The 24,938-nt window shown below is 40.0% G+C and overlaps 1 protein-coding gene and 2 long non-coding RNA genes across 18 annotated transcripts in view; 1 reads left to right on the forward strand and 2 right to left on the reverse strand.

Annotated features, from left to right (window-relative positions):
* The window catches only part of LOC121692798 (fibronectin-like), a 149,769-nt gene that overhangs the window by 20,837 nt on the left and 103,994 nt on the right, over positions 1-24,938 (reverse strand). For 2 of the 16 annotated variants that reach the window (XM_042071764.1, XM_042071745.1), the window contains exons 8-10: positions 928-1,237; positions 643-747; positions 436-519 (exon numbers count right to left, since the gene is read on the reverse strand). The exons of the other annotated variants lie outside the window; for them this stretch is intronic. In XM_042071764.1, the coding sequence (XP_041927698.1) occupies positions 436-519; positions 643-747; positions 928-1,237 (499 nt within the window). The remainder of the gene's footprint in view (positions 1-435; positions 520-642; positions 748-927; positions 1,238-24,938) is intronic. 16 annotated transcript variants of the gene reach the window in all.
* On the forward strand, positions 8,245-9,638 carry LOC121693473. The gene is made up of 3 exons (XR_006025516.1): positions 8,245-8,279; positions 9,046-9,189; positions 9,542-9,638. It is a non-coding gene; the product is annotated as an uncharacterized LOC121693473 (long non-coding RNA).
* On the reverse strand, positions 18,683-19,301 carry LOC121693489. Its single transcript, XR_006025520.1, has 3 exons — positions 19,275-19,301; positions 18,912-18,971; positions 18,683-18,726 (listed from the first exon to the last, which is right to left on the reverse strand). It is a non-coding gene; the product is annotated as an uncharacterized LOC121693489 (long non-coding RNA).

Consider the following 24,938-nt stretch of genomic DNA (forward strand, 5'->3'; position numbering starts at 1 on the left):
TGTAGCTGTCTTGAATTTCCCCTGGGGATCAATAAAGTATCTATCTATCTATCTAGCAGGCAGCTCACTGCGCCGGGATTAGTGTGTGCTTCACCTCACTGTGTGTTCACTGTGTGCCAAGTGTGTTCACGGATTGGGATAAATGTAGAGACCATATTTCCCTCACGGGATCAAAAGAGTATATACTTATACTTACTGTATACTTATCTACCTTAGCAGTACAATTTTAGCTTGTGCCTATCAACCTCATCATTTGATGCAGTCTTGCTTTTTAATGAATACAACAAAGAAAATAGTTAAGTACCATAAAATAATGAGCTCTGAAATCTCTGTACTTTTCTGATACATTTCTGATGTCAGTGCCTTTCTGACATCTTTCAGTGTATTTTTTAAAGTGGATCAAAAGGGAAAACCAAACATATTTACCAAACATACCTAGAAGCAACAGGAGTGGAATCCTCTGACGGCTCATATGCTGAAGACCTACTGCTCAGATAGTCTGGTTCGTCCAAATCAATCCTAGTGACAAAATGGAGATAAAACTAAATTAAATGAATGAGTGGCATGTGCTGAAGATTATGCTAAATTCCTTTATCAAATAAATGCTCAAGCAAGTTATTATAAGTGTTCTAATATGAATACCTAGTGTCTTTATGTCCTCCTGGAAATGTCAGAGGGGGGTCCATTGACTGGTCACTCATCATGGAGATTACACTGGGCACTGGTGAGTGTCTGCCATGATGACTGCTGGAGTATCAAATAAGTCAATAGATTGCATCATTATAGAAAGAGTATCATATCAACAGTTTATATTAATGGAATTTCTGCAAATATTATGTGTCTTTAAATTAATGTATCAAAATAAATTAATTGAAAGTCATTGTTGGGATCACATTCCTTGATGAAATTTGATTACATTTCACTCACCTCTCTTCACCAGGACCCACTCTTTCACCTACATCATCATCTGTAGAAGAGGCTTCCCAATGCTCATCTACAGGGAGTCCCATTTCAGATGTGTTTTTCCCACTCTCTAAATATTCATGGAGTCTTGTGGTGGGATCCTCTGCATTCACCTCTCCGAAGATTCTCTCATTGGCCAGAGCGCCTTCATCTTCATCCTCATGTTGAAGAGGCCTCTCTGCCATACTGACGCCAACGTCCTTCCGGTTAGGCTGACTCATGGTGAAAGCATAGCGAGACCATAATGGACTGATTGAAATAAGTTTGTGAGATTCTAAAACAAAAACAGATGGAATTTTCATAAATTTACAATTCATAAATCTATCCTCTTATGCAAATTAGCTGGTACATTTGCATGCAGATGCAAATTAACCTAATATATATTTAGACTAATCTGGAAAAAAGTATATCAAAATGGAAAAAAAAAATATCGGGCAAAATTTTCTTTGGTCACCGCTAGTATCAGATTCACGGCTCCCATTGACTCCCATTCATCCCAAAAGTGATATTTCCTAAATGTGCTCAAACTAACACTGGTGAAAGCAACCATTTTACTTTGATAATAAACTAGATTCTTGTACAATATAAATACAGCAAGAATAACAGAAATCCACTGTATCAATGTTGAGAAATGTTATAAAAAAAATGTCATGTCCTAAGACTTTGCCCATTGCTCAGATTTGTGATCAGAAAATGTGGAATGTTAGAATTTTCACATTCAAAAACATACCTGAATGATACAATACAATTCATTAAAGGAACGACATTTAAAAAGAAAAACACATTCGACTGGATGGATCAGACGACTAATTAGTAAGAAAAAAACAAGATTTCTACCTTAATTTCCTGTTAAATTAAATATTTCATGGCGCTATTGCGCTGCACGGCGAGTGATAATTTTTTCCCCCAGGATGGTAGGGGAAGGTACCGCCTTTTTCACCTTTTTGATTGGCTAGAAGGGCTCTCGCCCGATTGGTTATTTGATTTGGTCATGAAACGTCATCTCACGTTCATGGCAGGCTGTCGGCTAGTCTGTTTTGATCGTCTTTACAACAGAAGTAAACAAAGTCAATCCAACAGTAGCCTACTAAGAAAAGTTCTGTGTTTCTTCAGATTCAAGTTCACAATTTCAAAACCCGTTAAGATCGTGTTTAGATTAGTCTTAGCTGTTTGGGGGAATTTTGTGATGAACATGTGAACTTGGGAGTAGCCTACAAATCTGACCAGCCTACGTTTCGTAAATTCACCATGGCTCAAGTACTGGGGGGTATTCCAGAAAGGAGATTTACTGGCTTAACTGGGTATGTTAACCCAGAGTAAGCGATAAACCTGGGATTTCAGCTCCAAAATGATCAGGCTATGTAAGTCAGTGTTTCTCAAAGTGTGGTCCGGGGACCACTGGTGGTCCGCAAGCTATCCCAAGTGGTCCGCGAGCAGACGTGGTAAAATATAATATAGATGAGTTGTTTGCAATATTGAACCAACTTGTATGTAAATCCAAACAGTTCTGCAACACTGTCTATGTAAGATATGCCAGTTTAAATCATATGAATCCTCTGACACAATAAGCAAAGTGCAAAGACAATAAGCAAGGTGGATCAGTGAGTAGGCCTATTGTGTAGGCTAATATATTGTTGAAGTAAGTCTAATCTTTTTTTTTTTTAGCTAGGTGGCCCGTGCGTTTCTTTTTTATTGGTTAAGTGGTCCTTCGTCTGAAAAAGTTTGAAGTCTGACTGATGTAAGTCACTATGGCAACAAAGGCTCTGAACTTAATTGGGTATGTTAACCCAGAGTAAGTGGTAAACCTGGGATTTCAGTTCCAAAACGTTCAAAAATGATCAGGCTATGTAAGTAACTATGGTAACATAGGCTCTGAACTTAACCTGGCAGGGGGTAGGTTTTGTTCAGGTTATGTTCAATTATGTTCAGTTATTTCAGTGCATGTTCAGCCAGGCCGCTATTTTTACACTTGTCACACAATGCCGTTTCATTTTGACGAAGGTCCGATTGACAAAGTCTAAACGACTTTTGCAAGAGCGCTACCGTTTTTCAGCTGAATCCTGAACTTGTATATTTTCACCAACTGGCAGGTCAGCATCACTTATTAAGTTTTCCAAATGTGCACTGACAATATGCTGTCTTTGTTGGTGAGCTTTAAGGCCACTTCTATTTTTGGATGCTCTCTTAATGTTGTTGGTGTTTAAGACACATTTTTATTTGAATAATTGCCAGATGATATGTGATGCTTCACATCTTATCACGAAATGGCAGGGCCCAGTAGGCCTACACGATGCCAGGATGTACCGGGAATCTAATTCGAGCGACACATTTCAACAGGGTGCGTTAGGCCTATACCTTATAGTGTTGTCACAATACCAAAATTAATGTTTCGATACCGATACCAAGTCAAGAATTGCGATTTCGATACTTCTTCGATACTTTTTAAAAAATGTATTTGATTTGGGGGCCCCACCACCTTGACATCATTATCAGTAATATTGAATATACTGTAGTGTGATCATTCACAACAGTGGCCATCCCAGATTCTGCTTGACTCTCTCCACACAAACACACATGGAAAATGATGGCTTATGTCATATTTCATATATTCTGCATAATTACTAGTAAATATATTTAGCAATTTGAAGACTATTCTAAAACTATAACTATTTTTAAACTATTGCACTTAAGCATATCTTTAATGTGTATAGGTCTAATTGAGTGCATATTGGTGATGTGTAGGTGTAATTGAGTGCCTGTCACTTTAAGAGATACGTGAGAGTAATTGACCTTGTCTCACGGTTTTAGTCTAGTGAATAAAAGTTGCACATTGCGCATAAGGATATGTGGATGCAATTAATTATGTTTTGTATGTTATTAGATAAAATAAATGTTCAAAAAGTCGAAGAAAGTCTTTCTGGGATCATAGAAGAGATAAGTGTCTTGCAATGTTCATTAATGATTTTAGCGAGCAATAATTGTCAAACGTGACCTGAGCTAGCGGGATAGTTAGCAAGGATCTCTCTTCAGATGTAAAAGTTTGCCATGGTTGCTTAGCCTATTTCTAAATTACATTGAACCCAAATAGTAGGCCTAAATGACCAAAATCCCACAGCCTAGGTAGATTAGCAACACAAACTTGTGAGATGCAAGTGAGCAAATCAACTTGATATTAGCCTATTATGATGTGTTACCATAGCATCACTTGAACTAGCAGCCATGTCTCGCTGTTTATAGCCGGACAGCTGCGCTTACGTGTGTGTGAGGAGAAAAGACGTACAGCCACAGGTTAGGGGAGGAGGCGCTAGCCTTGTGCACACGCATGTTACTTCAAAAGAACACGGTCATTCTCAAAAGTATCGATACTAATAAAATTAGGCATTGCCAAGCTGTTTTTGGGAGCTTTGTCCTAGAGTGCCAGCAATCTAGACCATTGTTGATGATTTTTGTACAGCCACAGCATATTCTGTGTTATAGCTATGAACACATACAATAGCTCAATTAAAAGGTGAGACTTTAAGCTCTCGGTGGGTGCAAACCGTGTATTTCTACATGCCTCTGTTCCTGAGAAATCCCAAGCTAAACAGTGGCTAGTTTTCATCAAAATCGCTGTTTTTTTCTAGAAATGGAGATATAACGTCTTTCATGAAATATGAAGTGTTGCCTGTTACCGGGAAGTGATCAGCGAGACCTGGCGAGACTGCCACCTAGTGATAGAACCACAAAAATGGCCTGGTTTTGACCTGACGTGCGTGCGTCACTGATTCGACCCAAAGCGGCAACCGAGTTATGATAAAATGTCCAGATAAAATGTCCAGATTGTGCGTTTTCATGAGTTTCACGATCGTCATATATTTCATTTCCATTCATCACAGAGTTCCCAAAATCACATATAAGGTGTGTTAGAGTGTCTAGTTTCGTAATTAAAAAAAAAAAGCTAAAAACGTAATATTACGTTTTAGGCACTCAACGCATGGGAAGGAAAAACGTAATATTACGTTTTTGGCACTCAATGAGTTAATTTCAGGGTATTGCGATACTTTTGTAGTATCGGTGCACCGTGCTACCGAAATTCACAATTTTGTCGCCGTTTATTTAAAAAAAAAAAAAAACATAGTCCAGTATTTCTTTCGAAATTGAAATGAAGTTGTATGCAACAGCAAACCCTAGCTTACTAACAGGTTGGTATTTTGAAATGTCACGTGATGTGATGTCGACTCCAATCGACTCCTACGGACTTTCCCCAAAAGATGGCAGCTGCAGCAGCAACATTTTCGGAAAGGTACTAGCTTGATGAAATTCATTCTGGACTCTCTATCCGACCACATAAAGACCTCGGGATACTTCGGTTTGGCTTTAGGGACCCTCTACTCACTACCACGTAAGTGTAATGTTGTTTGGAACTGAAGAAGAGGTATAAAAATAGCATTTTGTAGCGGCGAAATGACATGCCCGGGTCACTTCCAGGCTAACAAGTTTTGACTAAAACGGTAAAATCGAACTTTCTCAAAACACATCCGAATGACATGATTTTGATGTCAACTCAACGTATGTACTCCCAATCATCCGTAAATTGATCTAAAGTGCATTTTACTCCAGATAATTCCTTTAATGTTATATGTGCAATTACAGGAGAACTTGATGGGTAGGCTACTGGGGGATAAAGGATACCCATGGCGTCCGACACTCATTCCGAAGCTGGAGCGCAAACAAGGTTTTTAACTTGGCCCACAGCTGCAGAACCCACGTTAAAACAGAAAAATACATTTGGGATTCTCAAGGAATCTATGGCCCACTCAATCTGTGAAAAGGTAGGCTAGTTTAAGAAAGCAGGTCTTGTTCCTTGCAGGGTTGTGCACAATTCGAATTGCAATTCTGCTTCCTGTTGGTTACCTCAATTTAAATGCAAGTGCAATTCAAGAATTTAATTGGAATTTAAGAGCCAGTTTCAATTCCATTCTGGAATTTTGCACAAGCCTGGTTCCTTGGCAGACGCTCAAGTATTGCTCTTTTTTGTTATTACATTTCTCTCCTCCTCGTAAGCCTTGAGAACTTGCTACTCTGCCTCTGAAAAATATGGTGCTCTTCGTTTCGCCCGTTTCACTCATAGTTTCGACTCTCAATGATGCCTTTATAACAGTGGTCCCCAAACTTTCTCTTCCGAGGGCCAGCTCACTATGCCTGGCTCTAAGAGACGGCCAGTATATTAGTAACCATAAATAGCTTAGTGCTGTGAACAACAGCAGTCTACCTTAGTTGAATATTCCATCACATTTAATCATAGGCTACTGCAATTTAATACCATTGTTAGCTGTGTTTATATTGCAATCATGCCATATCAGTGTAAAATGTAGCTCAAATGAAATAATACTAATAAAAAATAGCATTCCCAAAAGTATTAGCAGGGAGTCCCAAGTGTATTTTATTCAAAATGTGTGAACTCTGAACTCTGTGTCTTTGCATACACAGCTCAAGTTGTGAACAAGCAATATCCTACAAATAATTTGAAGTTCTCAAACTATGAGAGTTTTATGAAGTGCTGGCAATTTCTGGCAAAAACATCTGAAATGACCACTTTCACTCACCTGATGAGAACTTTGTGAATTTGTATGAACATTTGAATGAGTGAACAAAAAATAGAAATAATTATCCCAGAAAATCCCAGAAAGTCCCAGAAATATGACTTGAATAGAAGTTAGTTAGTTATTAACAATTCATTGATAAACTTGTAGAATACTTTGAGCACTGATGCAGTCATTATAAGCCTCTTACATTGTTTGCAGGTAGGCCTACATTTTATTCAGTTTTCGATGGCAAACGCGAAACAGCGCCAAAACAACCACCAGTGGACAAAAAGAGTATTACATGTGTACTGTTAAGACTCGCCATAGAGAATGAATGGGGGAAATTACGGAGGTTATAGTTTGACGATGTCGTACTACAATGCGGGCCGGATGCTATATACCACGGACATGTTTTGGGGGGCCACCCAAAATGAGGTGGCGGGCGGGCCGTAGTTTGGGGACCACTGCTTTATAAGTTTGCTGTGAATGCGCACAACTCTTAACAGGGTTGATTGAACTGGTAACCGGTGTTTTGGAACAGACAGCTCGGGTTTAGTCGCCACAGGTTCAGACAACCCAGAGGTTAAGTTTTATATCAGTGTTTGTTAACCCCCCCCGAACAGTTACTACGCCTAAGCATATTTAGGCCTATGCCTTGCCTGGGTTTAAGATGTATGCAATACAATAAAATGGCACTATTTTACCCAGCTGTGTGCAGTGTAGGTCAGTCCCTATTCTAGACTAATGGAAACTAGATGCATCATCTTGCTCAGCTTTGATTTAAAAGGTCCATTAAATACACACAATTACACAGAGAGAACTCGGTATGGAAAGCAGTGAGACATATGACTATTGTACACTGCAGTGGAGTAATATTGTCAACCTCTAACAATTAGGCTCCCAACCAACAAATAGGCTTAGAACAGCAGCACAAATAACAGAACAGTCAGCAGAGTTCATCAACAGACCTAATCCTGTGAACATTTCAGATGCAACACCAGTGCCAAACGCACATGGCAGCAGTGGTGAGGTAATAATTATAGCCTAGGTGCTTCTACATCAACCGCTATCGACAGGATAGGAAAACAAACATTTTGCGATCTGCAGTCGTTAATTTACAAGCCTATATGAACCAATGAATTAACTTGCCCATACAGAAAAATCAAGGGAAAAAATATATTCACATATATGCAGCTACATCCAGCTTATATTTATATTTATAAATAGATGGCTACAATATATTTAATACATATATAGTACAAGCATGTATATATGCAAGTATATGTGGGACCCAGCAATGTAACATATATGTGGATATCTTACATGAACATATATGGTGAATATATTCAATTAACTTATTTGCACACAGGCAGTGATGGGTGGGGTTTACAAAAAGGCTACCTTCAACTTCAAAATACGTCACTACCAACGTACTCTAAGCAAAGCTCTAAGGTCGTTGGAATAACGGTTAAAATGTTTGCAGCTTTTTCACTACATAAGCATAACTAACAGCAGCTACTACTAGTCCAAATGTAAAACGTTTGCTCTGGTTAAGTGGATTGGCGGGGAGTATGAGGGCAAAAACCAGTATTTTGCCGACTGACTGCATTAGTAGCTAGACCTAACTTTAATGAGGAAGACTTTTTCAACGGCTCTGGAAGGGACAACATCTTGCTAGAAACTAACGTTAAGTGGGGGGAAGGTGGCCAAGAGGTTGGCCGGTTTTCGAGGCCATGGTGGTCAAAATTGCTGGTAAGTAGGTCTTCAATTGTATGCTAAATTGCTTTATATAACATTTGCAGAAGTTAATGTCCGAATTAACAATGGTATCATTGGTGGAAGCTGGAAGCTAACCTTTGCTACTTTCTGTAACATTAACGTTAGCATAAATTAGCCAGCGCTAGCTTTAATTTTTTTACACCTGAAAGGGGTTTGAAAAATAAATTCAGTGAGAAACGTTTGGAAATTAATGAAAACGACTTGTAATGACAGTGAAATACAAATTTAACCTGTCTCCCGGCCATATTTGGTAGTATATTTGCCTCTGGCATGTAGATTGATAGGCATAGATAGAAGCTAACTTATGATTTGTCATGCAAGACAGAAAATGTAACGGTTAACATAACTAGCCTAAGGTGTAGACATTCTATGCACTGTGGTTTAGCTAGCTAGCTGCTATTGTTGCATCATGGACAACACTTAGCTAACATTAGCTTCTTTTTTTTTTAGATAGGATGTAATGTGGTATGTCCTGGAGAGTGTAGAGTGGAAGTGTGGAAATTGAAGACGAGACAAGTACTGTGCCTAATTTCATGGAAATGGTATTGCAAGTAATGTGTTTTGTTTTTGTGCACTATCAAACTACTTTGTCATGCTTTGTGCACTGACATGCTTACAAAACCATTCACACCCATGCTAAATTATGGAAATGTAATAAAAGTTGAATTGTATTGTAAAGGACCATGTATGGTCATGTAGTATTTGAGCACTGAAACCCCTTTTTTTACATTTTAGAGAGGGAGGCAACACTCGAAAGCTACATCAAGGACACCGGAGGATGGACCAGAAGACCTGAGACCAAGACGGCCCAAGCCCAACCTGTAGTATGCTTCACTGACTGACAAATGTTGATGTTGATGCTTCATCATCACATAGACCAAAGGTAATCAAAAATTAATGTTTACTTATGAATATAACTTTTTTGTTAAAGGTCTATTTTCGAAAGCAGAACATAACCTTTTGTTTCTGAGAATTTATACATTTGTTTGAGTAGTTTTGATCTTTTGAATGACAAGAAATTAGCTTCAAGCTACTGGGGACACTTTACAGTGAACTGAAAATATACCTTTCCAACCATATCTTATATGATGGTACAGCTTCCCTACCGTCTCAGATAGCAGTCTCGGATGGGAGACACTTCATGAGTGGGAATATCCCAGGACATTACATATTACGCGAGTATACCCTTTACCAACGCCACTCTCATTCATGCTGTATATTCTGTTCACTTGCAGGTTTCAGAGAAGGCTGATAGAGCTCTCTATGAGTGTGAGCTGTGGGAGAACCCAGAACTGGCAACCACCTAAAGAAGAGGTGGCGATAATGGCTCTCCAAGAGGAGGTTTGTAGAGTGTTTTCATACAGATGTGAACTTTTACATTAAAATGTACATGTTTAACTTTAATGAAATAGCAGCTTCTTGGTTGTACAAGTTTAGTAAACATTTGAGGATGAAACTAACTTTTCCTTTCAGTGTGTATCTGTGTGCTTCTCTCTTCTGTGTATATGATATATTAGTTGTGTTGTCTCATTTAAAAGTGTTAGGCTGTCTGTTTGGACTGCTTCACATTTTCGCCTCACCATCATAGATCTTTTCTGTGTTAGTAAACTAACTATTTGAGGTGCTAATTGGTTGTGCTATTTTTTAGAAGGCACTTAGAGGGAATGCCTGGACCCTGAGAGGACTAAGACGATAATTGGTGAGTTTATTTTATTTGTATGTCTTTCTCGCCAACTCACTTTGTATTTATCTCCAATTATCGTGATAACACAACAGTGTTAACTGCACTTTAGCATCTGTATTTGTGTCACTAATATTTTGCATGTTCTATTTGTGTATGTTCTGTCTTATTCAGAGGCCACCCTGAAGCAGTTCCCAGGCCAGACACTCACTCCAGATTGCTGGGCCAGGCAATAAATGCCAAAGTGAGGTTCCATATCAAAAACAAAGATTTTCAATAAAATAGAATAAAAGATAAAAGAAGTGTGTGAGTGTGTTTCTTCCTCTTTATACTGATACTATGGTTGATTTTAAGTAAACAAAATAGTGAAATATGTATTGATCAATGCGGAAAATATCAAACCATAGTAGAATATGAATTATAATAGAGAAATATATGTCTGAAATATATAGATCATGTGATCAGAATCTTCATCAAGGGTCATGTGATCATGCTTCTTAGTGTCATATATTTAAATATATTTAATTATATGCATAAAATATAAGAAAGTGGCCAATATTTAATATTTACTTATATTTTGAAATATATTGATACATACATGGAAATATATGTATTTAACATAGATGTAAATATATTTATTTAACATAGATGTGCTTATACTGGAATATGTTCAAGCTGCATATATGTCAATATATTATTTTTTTGATGATGACCCTGAATAAACAAAAACAGATGATTTCACGGATTAAACTATGTAGTCCATCATTAAGTCTCTGTTATGTGCAGGTAGGCTACGTGTGCCCGTTCACGTGCTACTAAACGTCATTTACTACCTTAGTCCAGACTACTGAAGTTTGGAAACTATCATGGTCCGAACTTACTAAGTACTATGTAAGTAGGCTACGATAGTTTTGGGAAACAGTCGTAACCAGGGCCGGCGGAAGGCATGGGCATTCTGGGCAATTGCCCTGGGGGCCAAACAGGGCGCCACAGCGTGTCGAGCTATAGGCTACAACATTGAAAACACATTGATTGTCAAATAAGGACATAAATAAATAACAGTCGTGAATGAGACGTTCATAGTGCTGCGGAAGAAAAGTGCACAAGTTGAAAAACGTTTCTCCCGCGTATGGGTAGGCCTATTGATCTTCAGCTTGAATCGTCAGGTTGCTAGCAGTGGAACGACAATAAAATCTGAATCTCACCTTGTCACCGAATCAGGGGAGCAATGAGCTCGTTTCCCCGCAATAAGATGGTCCTATTGCGGGGTGATGAGACAGCGACACTCGAAGTGCCTTCCTAATGTCACGTTTAAAAGCACAGACGGCATCATATTAAATAGGTAGTCCGATTTCTGTATAATAGCCTTCAATAATAATATGTTTATGTTACGTGAAAAGCCTAATTGCTTAACTGTAGGCTACTATGTGTGAGGCCTCGCAATCGCAATAATCCCGCAACATTTTTTTTATTTTCCCTTGCGGCCCAGTAACGCTGGAAAGTAGCAACATTGAGCTCCCCCACATTGAAATCAGCCCCGATCTGCACGCTGCAGGCTATTCGTTATAGTCGACCTTATTGTTATTATTTCCTTGAATTAATCTGATTAAAGTAGAAAACATCCTGCAAATCTCATTCTTACCCCGATCAAAATGTCGAACAAGACAAGCTCCGATATTTCCGGACGATTTCAATTCTTTCGATTTCGTGTTCAAGACAGCTCAGAGTTTTTCCAAGTAGCCTAAACCTCGCTGCAGCCTGCGGGAAGCCTGCATATCCCAGCCAATCACAGACAGAGTAGGGCGGTATTGGCCAATCACAGACAGTCTTCCCCTACCATCCTGCAAAAAAAAAAATCGCGGACGTGGCGGGGACATCCACATCCATGTGCGACGTCACATGCTACGTCATTACGTATCGACATTGAGCGTCAGCGTCACATACCTCATTTTGAGTTTTCCCAGAGAATGTCTGGGGGGGAAGCGATGAGTGCTTCCGGGAATGCGAAAGAGCCGCCAGACCCATTGGAAATGGCGTTTGGTGGACTGGGATGTGATCATGGACTGTTAAGCATGGATAAGTTTGAAACTAGATCTAATGATTTGGAGGAGTTGTCAGGGGAGCATGATAGTGAGAGTACTATAAGCGAAGGTGAATGGAATTTAATTCAAAGAGCATCGAAGAAAATAAAAGGAAATACTAAACTAGATAAAACGAAAAGAGTTAGGACTGAGGTTAAAGTAGTGATTCGATTTCAAACCCCCTGTGTATTAAACCCATTAAAAGTCAGTGAAGCAATTTATAAGCAAATAGGAGAAGTTCGCTCCGTCAGAACGCTAAGAGATGGTAACCTGTTAGTGGTTTGTCAAGACAGTGATCAGAGAATGGGATTGATGAAACTTAAAACGTTACTGGGGAAAAGTGTTAAATCCCAAGACTGGGAAGAAAGGGGTAAAATAATGGCGGTGATATCTGGAGTATCGACAGACTTGTCAGAAGAAGACATTAAAAGCAATGTTAAACGAGTTCGAGTCAGCAAAGTCAAGCGTTTGCAAGTACTTAGGAATGGAAGTAAAGGACCAAGTTTGTCTGTCTTGTTAGTGTTGGATGAGGTTAAGATGCCTGAACGAATCATGATTGGGTATGTAAGTTATATGACGAGGACTTACATCCCCCCACCAACTAGATGTTTTAAATGTCAGCGATATGGACATATTTCTTCTGCGTGCAAATCAAAACCCAGATGTGCTAAATGTGGAGGCGAACATGAATATGGTAAATGTGCGGAAGGAACGAAAATCAAGTGCTGTAATTGCGGAGGTGAACATAGTGCGGCCTATAGGGTGCGAAATGCATAAAAGAGCAGTTCAAGTGCAAAATGTTAAGGTAAAAGAGATCATTACTTATGCTGAAGCCATTAAAAAGGTTGACAAAGAAAACCAAGCAAAATCAAGGGTTAAAGTAGGTATGGCCCCTTTAGATTTAACCCCTAGTCAAGCTCAAACGACCCAGAAATGTTGTAAGGTAACTGAAGATACTTTAATTGTGGATAAGAAAAGTTTCATTGCTTTTATGGTGGAAGTGGTTAACTGTTCAGCCCAAGTGGCAAGTAGAAGTGAATTAAAATAATTAAAAGAGCAGCAGAAAAGTATCTAGAGATTCATGATTTGTCAGTTGACTCTATTGGTATGGTTGGTCTACATGGTATTAGGAATTTCTGATAGCCAGGTACCAGGTGGCAGTTCGTAATGAGTCTATCAATTTTACAGTGGAACGCCAGAAGTTTAATTGCTAATGGTCAGGAACTTAAAAACTTTATTGAGGAATTAGATATTAAACCCAACATTATCTGTATACAGGAAACCTGGTTAAAATCATCACTTGATTTCATAATATATGGATATACAGCAGTACGTAAAGACAGGGATACTGCAGGAGGTGGAGTGGCCACATTTATTCAGCAGGGGATTAATTACAGAGCTTTAAATGCAGATAAAGAGGTTGAAACAGTCCTGGTTGAGATCTGGGTAGGTAAAACTAAGATTAAAATCGTCAACTTTTATAACCCTTGTAAAAGAATCCTGAGAGAAATGCTAGACAATATGTGTGAGGAGGGAAATGGGAAGCTAGTATTATGTGGAGATTTTAATGCACATAACACTCTGTGGGGAGGTACTAAGGTGGATGAAAATGGGAGCACTATTGAGGAGTTTATGGATGATTATAAGTTGGTTTGTTTAAATGACGGAAGGAATACTAGGTATGATGCGTCTCATGGAACAGGATCAGCAATAGATCTTACATTAGTATCTGATCAGATAGCAGGGGTAAGTGAATGGGAGGTTAGTGAAAATTCTCTTGGCAGTGATCACTATATTATTTGGTTAGGTATTAGAAATCAAAATGTGTGCCTTGAAGAGAATTGGTTTCCAAGATGGAGAATGAAAGAAGCAAACTGGGGGTTATATAGCATGAAGGCAAGTGGCAGGCTAATGGGAATAATGTCAGAAATGAGTAATGATGTTGATGAGTTAAATTCAACAATTACAAATATTTTATGTGAGTCAGCGGAGGAGGTTCTTGGCAAATCTTCTGGGATGAGGAAAAGAAGAATGGTACCTTGGTGGTCAGATGATTGTAAGGAAGCAATTAAAGCCAGAAATAAAGCTTTCAAAATTGTTAAATCAAATCATTCCTATACCAACTTAATGGAATATAAAAAATTACACTCAAGGGTTAAAAGAGTCATAAAAGAAGCTAAAAGGACATATTGGCGTGACTTTTGTGGTAAAATAGGAGCAGAAGTCAAAGTGGGTGATGTTTGGAGCATGATTAAAAAGATGGGAGGCATTAGAAGGGAATTTTCTCTACCTGTAATTAAAAATAATGATAAAGAGGCAGTAACTAATCAAGAGAAAGCAGAGATGCTTGCAAAAAGTTTTGTTAAGGTTCATAGTTCAAAAAACCTAACTGATGAGGAATTGTCTTGGAGAGTTAAAGTTATGGATGAGAGTAAAGGGCTACTGGGGAAACATGTAATAAACGAGAGTGTACTAGATAAGGAATTTACGTTATTTGAACTTAGGAGAGCGTTAAATGGGGTTAGGAATACTTCACCGGGGAAGGATGGTGTATGTTATAAAATGATTAATGAAGTCAATGATATGGCTAAAATGATAATTTTAAGTCTTTACAATAAGGTTTGGGAGCAAGGAAGATTGCCTTTGGGCTGGAAACATTCTGTAGTGGTTCCTATTGGGAAACCAGGGAAAGATAAGACTGAAGTTAAAAGTTACAGGCCAATAGCATTAACATCTAACTTATGTAAGCTTATGGAGAAAATGATCACTAGAAGACTAATGTATGAAATTGAAAAAAGAGGTCTTGCCTCCCCACACCAGAGTGGGTTCCGTAATGGACGTACTACGATGGACCCTGTTGTATGTCTAGAAAATGAAGTAAGGAAAGCGCAAGTCAGTAAAGAATCAGTCTTGGCAACATTCTTTGATATAGAGAAAGCGTATGATATGCTATGGAAGGAGGGACTGTTAATTAAGCTGAATAGAATGGGTATTAGTGGTAAGATGTTTAACTGGATTAGAGACTTTTTAAAGGATAGAACAATAGAAGTGAGAGTTGGGGTTAATTTTTCTAACATCTATTCAATAGAAAACGGAACACCTCAGGGTAGTGTATGCAGTCCAGTGCTGTTCAACATCATGATTAATGATGTTTTCAATACAATAGACGACATTAGAATTAATAGAGCATTATATGCGGATGATGGAGCTTTGTGGGTAAAAGGACGCAATATTGATAATATTACAACCAAAATGCAACTGGCTATTAACAAGGTAGAAAAATGGGCATGTGAGTGGGGTTTTCATTTGTCTATAGAGAAGACTCAATTTATTTGTTTTTCAAAGAAAAGAATAAATCCCACACTAGAACTTAAGTTATATAATCAATCATTAAAACAAGTTAACGTTATTAGGTACCTGGGAGTGTGGTTTGATGTCAAGTTAATATTTAAGGAACACATACAGAAAATAAATGAGAGGTGCAAAAAGGGCATTAATGTTTTGAAATGTTTGTCAGGGTACAACTGGGGAGCGTCAGGGATGTCCCTTAAAAGAATTTATATTGCACTGATAAGATCAGTGTTAGACTATGGATGTATTGTGTATCGTTCAGCATCTAAGACATTGATTGGTGAAATCAATAGAATGCAGGCTAAAAGTCTGAGGATATGTTGTGGTGCATTTAGAACATCTTCAATACCAGCATTACAAATAGAAACAGGAGAAATGCCCTTAAGCCTTAGACGTATTAAGTTGAGTATGGCTTACTGGATTAATTTAAAGGAACATGATGTATCACACCCCACTAAGAAAGTTCTTAACGAGTGTTGGGAATATGGTAGATCCCAGATTTGTAGCTTTGGTTGGGATGGTAATAAAATAGCAAACCAATTGGAAATAGATGGTATCAATTGTAGTAAGACTGTGCCCCTGGTAGGAACTCCACCTTGGTTGTTTTGTTCTCCTATGGTAATTATGGAAACCAAAGAGATAGCTAAATCTGGAGGAGTGTATCAGAACGTAGAGCAATATCTAGAAAGTATGTATTATGATACAACACAGGTCTATACAGATGCATCTAAAGATTCAGAGGGTAAAACAGGTATTGCAGCATATATCCCTGATCACAAAATCTCTATTAAAAAGAGAACATCAGACCATCTGTCCATATTTGCAGCTGAAATGACAGCTATTATTATTGCATTACAGTGGATAGAAGAAGCTAGGCCCCCTAAAGCAGTTATTTGCTCTGATTCAATGTCATCTCTCACATCTATACAAAATGGAGAATCATCATGCCGACAGGATTTATTGAATGAAATTAATAATATCATATTTGCAATCAGTCAACAGGGAATATCAATCCAGTTTGTATGGGTACCTGCTCATAAAGGAGTTGGTGGTAATGAGGAAGCAGACAAGCTGGCAAAAGAGGCAACTAAGGAAGAGGAAGTTCAGTTAAACATTCCTCTCAGCAGATCAGAAGTTAAGGTAATCATCAAACACAAAGTTAACTTAATATGGCAAGCTGAATGGGATAAGGAGAAGAAAGGTAGACATTTATATAATATTCAAAAGAATATCCTAAATAACAAACCTATGTACCCAAACAGACAAGAGAAGGTTTGGTTTACAAGGATGAGAATAGGCCATACTGGTTTGAATAATAGCTTACATGTTGTAAATCAACATCCAACTGGAAAATGTGAGTTTTGTGGAATGAGAGAGGATGTAGATCATGTTCTTTTAAAATGCTTAAGATTCTCCAGACAAAGAGAAAAGCTAAAGAGGGAAGTGAACGCAGCCAAGAAAGCCTTCTCTTTAGACACCTTATTAGGTGAGCCTAGATCAGGAAACATCACTAGTGCTGTCATCACATTTATCAAAGAAACACAATTAGCAAATAGGATTTAGTTGGTTGTTTTGTGTTTTTTTTTTTTTATTATTATTATTATTTATTTTATTTTTTATTTTTATGATTTTCCTTGAAATAACATCCAATTGATTGCATCTCAGTCCAGTAGATGGCGGTAATACACTTTGCCTGTAAACTGCCATAAAACCTGACAGAAGAAGAAGAAGAAGAGAATGTCTGGTTTTCCGGAGGTTCCATAGAAAAATTAGCTTCGTTAATGCTTGCAGTAAAATGAAACCGCCGTATCTCTTTCTCTCTAACCTCATACGTATTGAGAAAAATATTAGGCTAAGCCTACATCAAAATCGATCTACATGTAACCCTATACGGTATAGGCTACGGTCCACAACGTTAAACTTAACCTAAATAGTCGGCTACTGTAAGCAACAATCGGATTTTTTTTGTATAGCCTACCCCTGTTGTCTCAATGATAATAACATCTCATTTCAGACTATATTTCAGAGTTTGCCGTTCATTTGCATTATTAATATACATCCTACAATGTAGGTGTATAGAAGTCACTCACTGGCAACAGCAGGACCAGAACATGGTAGCCTACATTTGTTATGGCCAGCTCGTTCCCAGACCGAAACATAAAGAGGGACACGGACAACAAGGTTCAAACCAAATATATTAATTTATTAAAGTAAAGCACAAGGTTACCAATAGCAAAATGTCTAGGCTGGGGGAAATGAATGGGAGTGGTGGCGTGTGTGTATGGATTAGAAATGAGGGGAGAGAATCAAAGTGAATGCCTGCAAGAATGAAGAAAATAGGTGTAATCAATGAGGGCATTAGCCCAACCAGGCCCAGCCCTGCCTGTGCACTGACAGGAGAAGGCCTGAAGGGGCACCGGGGTCGTAACAGAATACAGTACACTTAAACAGATGTAAACTATGTAAATGAACAAAAACAAAAGTTTCACAATCAATTCAATTTGAAAAAATGTGTAGATGAGTTCTGCTGCAAGCTGTTAGTTTTCATTTGTATGTGGTGTTCGAACTAATGCTGTCAATGACCCAAATTCATATTTGTCCCGTACACGAACCAGGAAAGTTTCACAGTCTTGATAGCTGCTGAAGTGAAAGGAGAAGAGGGCCATATTTTCAGTGTCCATTTGGACGAACTGTCTTGCCATCACCTCCTCCAGCTCTTCTGCCTCCATTGCGAAGATTCGTGGCAGCCAATATTTGTTGAGCATGAGGCCACTATTTTTGTGCAACCAGTCCGCTGCCTTGGCTGCCTCTTTGAAGAGCTGAGCAACAAAGATTAAAAGACAGTTTGGTCAATTAAAGGTTTTCAGTATAGTATAGTATAGTACAGAGTCTTTATTGTCCTATAATATTCGTTTTCACATGCATCATTACATTCCATGCAGGATATACAAAGCCTCATACATATAGCATATCACATATAACATAACACACACCATACACCCCTCCCCCCTAGTTTCCCCTCCCTCCTCAACACAACACAAGCAAAGAGGTGGACAGTGCAGACAAACATAAACACAAAAGAATAGGGGGTGTAGCTACTGCTGGTGTCAATAAAACCTGGTCCACGCTTCATACTGATGTCATGACTCTTTATTTTCTTTGCTCGTCATGAGCACCGTGAAAACTGGCAGACAACAACAAAACACATACCATGTGTAACAGAGGTAGTTTTCCCTCTACCACATTCTCTGCGTTGTGTTGTGTATAATAAGAGACGCCACAACCGACCTGGTCTTTGACTCTTTTACTGAAATATAAGACAAAACAAACACATCAGACAGGGAGCGAGCCAGTCGCATCACAGCTCCTCTGCCTCAGGACAGTAGCAAGAGAGCCGCGCGGCAAGACTACGAGACACGCAGTTAACAGCGTTGCCACAAAAGTACATGTGAATAGACAATAACAAAAGTACATTAAACAAACATGGCATACCTGAAATATAAGACAAAACAAACACATCAGACAGGGAGCGAGCCAGTCGCATCACAGCTCCTGCCAATCAAACAGGTAAACCACGTTTAAATGCATTCAGTCAATTCACCAGTATGAAAGTCTGTAAGCTAACTAGTTAACGTCGCTACACCTGCAGCCACGTTAGCAGACTGTAGCATGTAGAACTGAGGTAATGTGCATTGTGTAACGAGCTACGAGCTATTTAAAACTGATTAAATACATATAACTCGTATATAAGGTGTGCAACACCAGAAAACAGTTCTATGTGAAAAATGCACCATACAAGTAACCATAAAAGCATAAATAAAAGATATGATGTATTGTATGCAAGACTCCACATACCTCTGCCTCAGGACAGTAGCAAAAGAGGCAGAGGAAGGGGCTACACGAACACTTAAGGGGTCTTCAGTGTGGGAACCGACCCCTGCCACACCCAAGCCACACCCCCCTACAACCTACTGTACCTCAGAGGCGTGGGAAACTACAATAGAACTTGTAGAAACGATGGGGGAATTCAGGGAAGCATAATTAACCCTGCTACACATGCATTAATATTAAACAAGAAGACATACAAAAACGTATAAAGAAAATACAATAAATTCAGGCAATTACCGTGTACGCCTTGTACCAGCGGTAGAATCTCTGTACCAGCGGTAGAATCTCTGTACCAGCGGTAGAAACGCGGTGCCCACAAACTCCTTTCAGAAGTCCTTTCCCTGACCCTAACGCTTCCAGGTCATATACGTTTATTCAAGGTCACATGACATACACGGCTCATGAAATACAACCAAACGATAAATGAAACAAAACAACCCAAGGACAAATATAATCATATCCACCCACACAGCAAAATAAACATACAAAACAACATACCGTTACAAACTTTCATCATAATTATTATTCAACGGAGGAATCACATGCTCCCATACAGGCCTATCAACGCCAGTTACACTCCCACCAAATTACCTTGAATTATTACACACACAAAATACATCCAATCAATGGTAATTTCCCAGCATCACAGTACATTAAACCCAGCACATAATTGAAAACTTTAATTCATCATTGCATTCTTTATTTAAAATCCACACACCCTGTTGTAGGAAAAGATTAAAACATTGCAAACCTTGTAAAATGTATCATTGAAACTCATACAATAAGAAGGCAAAAACACCCATCATAAATTTAATTTACATATCATTAATTACCACACAGGATTTCAGCCTTCGGTTACCAGGACAACCAACTTTTGTATTGGCCGCTCAATAATGGAGGGTTTGGTAATACGCTCACCCCCTTTTCCCAACCTTCGTTCCCCCATCTGTATTACAACCTTACGTACTAGTCCATCATCACTCTCGCAAACCCCCAGGACCCTGGCCAGCTTCCATTCATTGCGGGAGACTTTATCATCCTTTACGATTACAATGTCCCCAACCTGCACATTCCTCCTAGGAGAATGCCACCGTTGCCTTAGAGAGATATTAGCAAGATATTCCTTCTTCCACCTGCACCAAAACTGCTCACACAGATATTGAACCTGCCTCCATCGCTTTCTTATATAGAGATCTTGCGTCCTTGCTTGGTATAGAAAGGATCAAAACAGTCCATACCGCAATAGGTAAAGGGTGGGGAATGATTTGTGCGGTCAGTGGGGAGGTCTGCCATTCGTTGTTGCTCTAGTGGCCTACGAGCTCTTCTACATGGGACACATTTGCTTATGTACTGCGCTACTGCCTTGCTGCCACCAACAACCCAATTGCCATTGGCTCGAAGTTCATTGAGGGTCTGTCCTCTACCCTGATGCTGTGATCTCTCATGGTGGTGTGCAAGAACAAGCCGTGTAACATTACTCTCTTTGGGAAGGATTACTGGGTGCCTTACTTCAAGTGGTGCCGTCGCTCTCCTTAGTCTTCCTCCCACCCTCATTACACCATCTTGAAGGAATGGGTCCAGTTGGCACAGCTGGTTGCTGCGAGCGATCTTCCCACACTCCTGGCTGAGCATTCGTATCTCCTCTCCAAAGGCTGCTCGCTGTGCAAGCTGGATCAGAGTCATTGCAGCCCTCCTCCTTTCTTCCACACTCAAGGGCGCTGACGTCTTCGCCCTCTTTGCCAATCTTTGGATTCGAGCGACAACATTTACAGCCAGAGGCCATTTTGAGAAACGTGACAGGCACTGCAAGAAATCAGTTTCTTCTGCAACATTAGTGTTCAGGACTTGGACAGCTTTGACCTCAGGATCTCCCACCAACAACTCTGGCTTCTCTTGACTGACAACTATCTCTCTTCCCCAGAGGAATCTGGGTCCTGTAAACCAGTTGGAATTGATCAGTTCTTCTACCTTAGAGGCATGGTCAGCAGGGTTCTCCTCTGTGCTTATGTAGTGCCACTGTTTTGGATTTGTGGTCTCACGGATTCTCTGTACTCGATTTGCAACAAAGACATGAAATCTTCTAGCCTCATTATTGATATACCCTAGGACTGCTTGTGAGTCAGTCCAAAAGTACTCTCTGTCAACTTTGAGGTCAAGTTCTTCCTTCAGCATGTTGCTCATTGCTGCAGATATAACTGCTGCGATCAATTCTAGTCGAGGTATGGTAACAACTTTGGTAGGCGCGACCCTTGCTTTCCCCATTATCAAGGCACAATGAACATTTTCGTCATTCACTAGCCTGACATATGAGCACTGACCATAGCCCTGGCTACTGGCATCAGAAAAATTGTGTAATTCAGTTCTCAAAACCTTTCCAAAGCCTTCAGGTATGAGGCATCTTGAGATTTGTATTTTGTGGAAGTTCTGTAAATCCTCCAGCCAACTCTCCCACCTTGGCTTCAATTCACTTGGCAGTGGTTCATCCCAGCTAATGCCCTTCCGACACATTTCCTGCAGCACTCTCTTCCCAAAGAGGACAAAGGGGGCCAGGAAGCCTAAAGGATCATAAATGGAGGACACAACTGAGAGGATTCCACGGCGTGTAGCAGCTTTCTCCCCAAGGTTGATTGAGAAGGAGAAGACATCATTTTCTACGTCCCACTTCACCCCCAGCACATTTTGCACAGGAAGATGATCATGGTTAAGATTGACTTTCTTCACCTCAGCAGCACGGTCAGTCACACTAATTGTCTCCAGGACACTTCTGTTGTTGGAGAGGAATTTGTGGAGATGTAATTTTCCTTTAGCACATGCAGCTTGAGCATCCCTTACCAACTTTATTGCCTCATCAACAGACTCCAGGCTTATGAGTCCATCATCTACATAAAAATGATTCCTGATGAAACTGGCAGCTGATGGGTACTCTTTTTCATTCATGCTGGCAAGCTGCTTCATAGCATAATTAGCACACCCTGGAGAAGATGACGCTCCGAAAAGGTGGACCTTCATGCGATATTCTGTGGGTTCTGCATCTGTATCGCCATTCTCCCACCACAAGAATCGCAGATAGTCCCGATCTTCTCTACGGACATGAAACCTGTGGAACATTTTTTCCACATCACACATGAAACGGCAGAGCACCCCAGTAAGCCCATTAGTGAGATCAGGCCCGGTCAACAAATGATCATTCAAAGCTGTGCCTCCATACCCTGATCTTATCTGGTTTTCTGGGGTGATATACGCCTTGGTGCGGTATATACCATAGACTGCCTGATTTTACTTGCTCTTCTACCTTCTCCGCATCGCCATCTTCAAGGACTCCTTCCATAAATCTGATATAATCATGCATGAATTTAGAATCTCTCTCCAACTTTCGTTTTAGGTGTTTCAGTCGAACTAGTGCGAGTTTCTTGTTGTCTGGAAGATGAAGGCGTGTTTTGAAATGTAAAGGCATTTCGATGTGACCACATTCATTTTGGTTGATGCCTTCACTTAAGACCTGAAGAAACTGAACATCCTCCTGGGATATACTCTTCTCTCCCGTTCGAGTATCAGCAAAATCAAGTTCAAGTGCTTTTATGACAGAAGCTGGAGTCACTGGAGGCATTTCTCTGACCGATATGCGATGGCAAAATCCGGTCACACACTCGGGATTAGCATTCTGTGGTACACTTACTACAATGCTCCATCCTAAGTCTGTCTTGATGGCGTATGGCTCATAATCACCGCCTGTAACAACTTGCCGTGGTGCCAGAGCTCTAGAGCAATCATAGCCTATCAGAAGTCCAACTTCACATTCCATCGGAGCATGCATTTTGTCTGCTATTGGGGCAAGAGGTTTCCACCTCTTGGCTGTCTCAGGAGTGGGAATGTGTGCTCGTTCCAGAGGGATGAAATCCCTTGTATAAGAGGGAGGTAAGTGGATGTAACAATCTGATGTAAACCCTCTAACTTTGAGTCCACTAACACGTTGGCTTTGTACAACTGAGTCTACTCCCATCATGGTGGAGAGCTTTAGCCTTACGGGTTCCATCTCTACCTGCAGCTTTTTACACACTTCCTGATCGACAAATGTATGACTGCTCTGAGTGTCCAATAGGGCATACACGAGAATCTCAGACTCTGTATTGGGTGATGAGAGCCAGACTGGAACAATCATTGATGTACTGCTGCCCGCTTTTCCACTAACAGAGCAGGACAGTGAGACTGTGTTTTCTTCAGCTGGCAGAACTGCTTGTGAAGACTCATTTGCTGCAGGACGATCTTCATGCAATGGTGTAGGGTGACGTTTTTTACATAGTGCACATGTTGCTCTATTCCTGCAATCTCTGGAGGTATGCCCCTTTTTCAGGCACGCAAAGCACAACTTATTATCCAGCACAAATTTTCTTTTCTGCTCTACTGATCTTAACATTAATTTCTCACATTTGTGGGTAGCATGACTTTCTCCACAAAATGCACATTTCACTGGTCTAAAGGCATGTGCCACTGTTGTCAGGAATGTATTAGAATCTTCAGTGTCACTATCATCATTGGACTTGGCTGAGGAACAAACTGCTTCAGTAGACCTCACATTTGTTGCAAAGGTATTTGCTCGAGACTGTTTCATTTCCCTAACCGTCCTCTCCTCTGTATTCTTAATTGCATGCAGTGACGATACTGGATTACATGCTATACGTGCCTCTTTTGCAATGAATGCAGCAAATTCACTAAAGCCAGGATAGTCTTTGCCTTTGTCTAGTTCTTCTGTGACATAACGATTCCACCGACTTGTCACCCAATCAGGGAGTTTAGTCAGCATCTTCTGGTTCTCTTCGCAGTCGTTCAGAACCTGAAGGCCCTTGACGTGGGGCATAGCGTCGCTGCAGGATTGCAAAAAGTCACTGAATTCTCTTAATTTTATATACTCCCTTGCACCAATCTTTGCCCATCTGTTGAGTTTTTCCCTAAAAGCACGGTGTACCACGAAGGAGTGACCATATCTCTCATTCAGCTTCTTCCAGGCTTGTTGATATGCCAGCTCATCTTTCCTATAGAAGCTACCTTCCAAAACTGACTTTGCTTCACCGCCAATGTACTTTTGTAAGTAGAACAACTTGTCTGCTGCATTGAAACATCGTCCTTCTATTAGGGCTTCGAAGCTTGTACTCCACTCTATAAACTTCAGTGGATCCCCAGAGAATACAGAGGGTTCTGGAACAGGAAGACGAGTTAGGGCCATTGACTCTTGCAGAGCCTGCACTAGACTTACTTCAGTCTTAGCAGCATGTCCTGTCAGGGAAGCAACACTAGGGGGAAGGGGGTTTGAATTGATCACATCACCTGCTAGGCTACATTGCCTGCTTTGATCTCTTAATTCCTCCTCTTTATATGCTCTGAGTTTTGCTTCCATGACCTCAATGTCTCTATGACGCTCTAGCCTTTTTAATTGTTGACGCTTTGCCTCTATGTCAGCCTCCAATTCCAGTTCAGCTTTCTTTGCTTCCAGCTGTGTGGTGACCTCTGCTCTTTTAGCTGCAACACCTCCGGCTTCAGAGGCATGGCCAGAGTGCTGGCTATGGTTTGTGACTTTAGAGACAGTAGATCCATATATTGATCGTGCATATTCATTGTCAAGCAGCAAACGCAACC

This window comes from Alosa sapidissima, chromosome 2, assembly GCF_018492685.1.
Source record: "Alosa sapidissima isolate fAloSap1 chromosome 2, fAloSap1.pri, whole genome shotgun sequence".
NCBI classification, from domain to species: Eukaryota; Metazoa; Chordata; class Actinopteri; order Clupeiformes; family Clupeidae; genus Alosa; species Alosa sapidissima.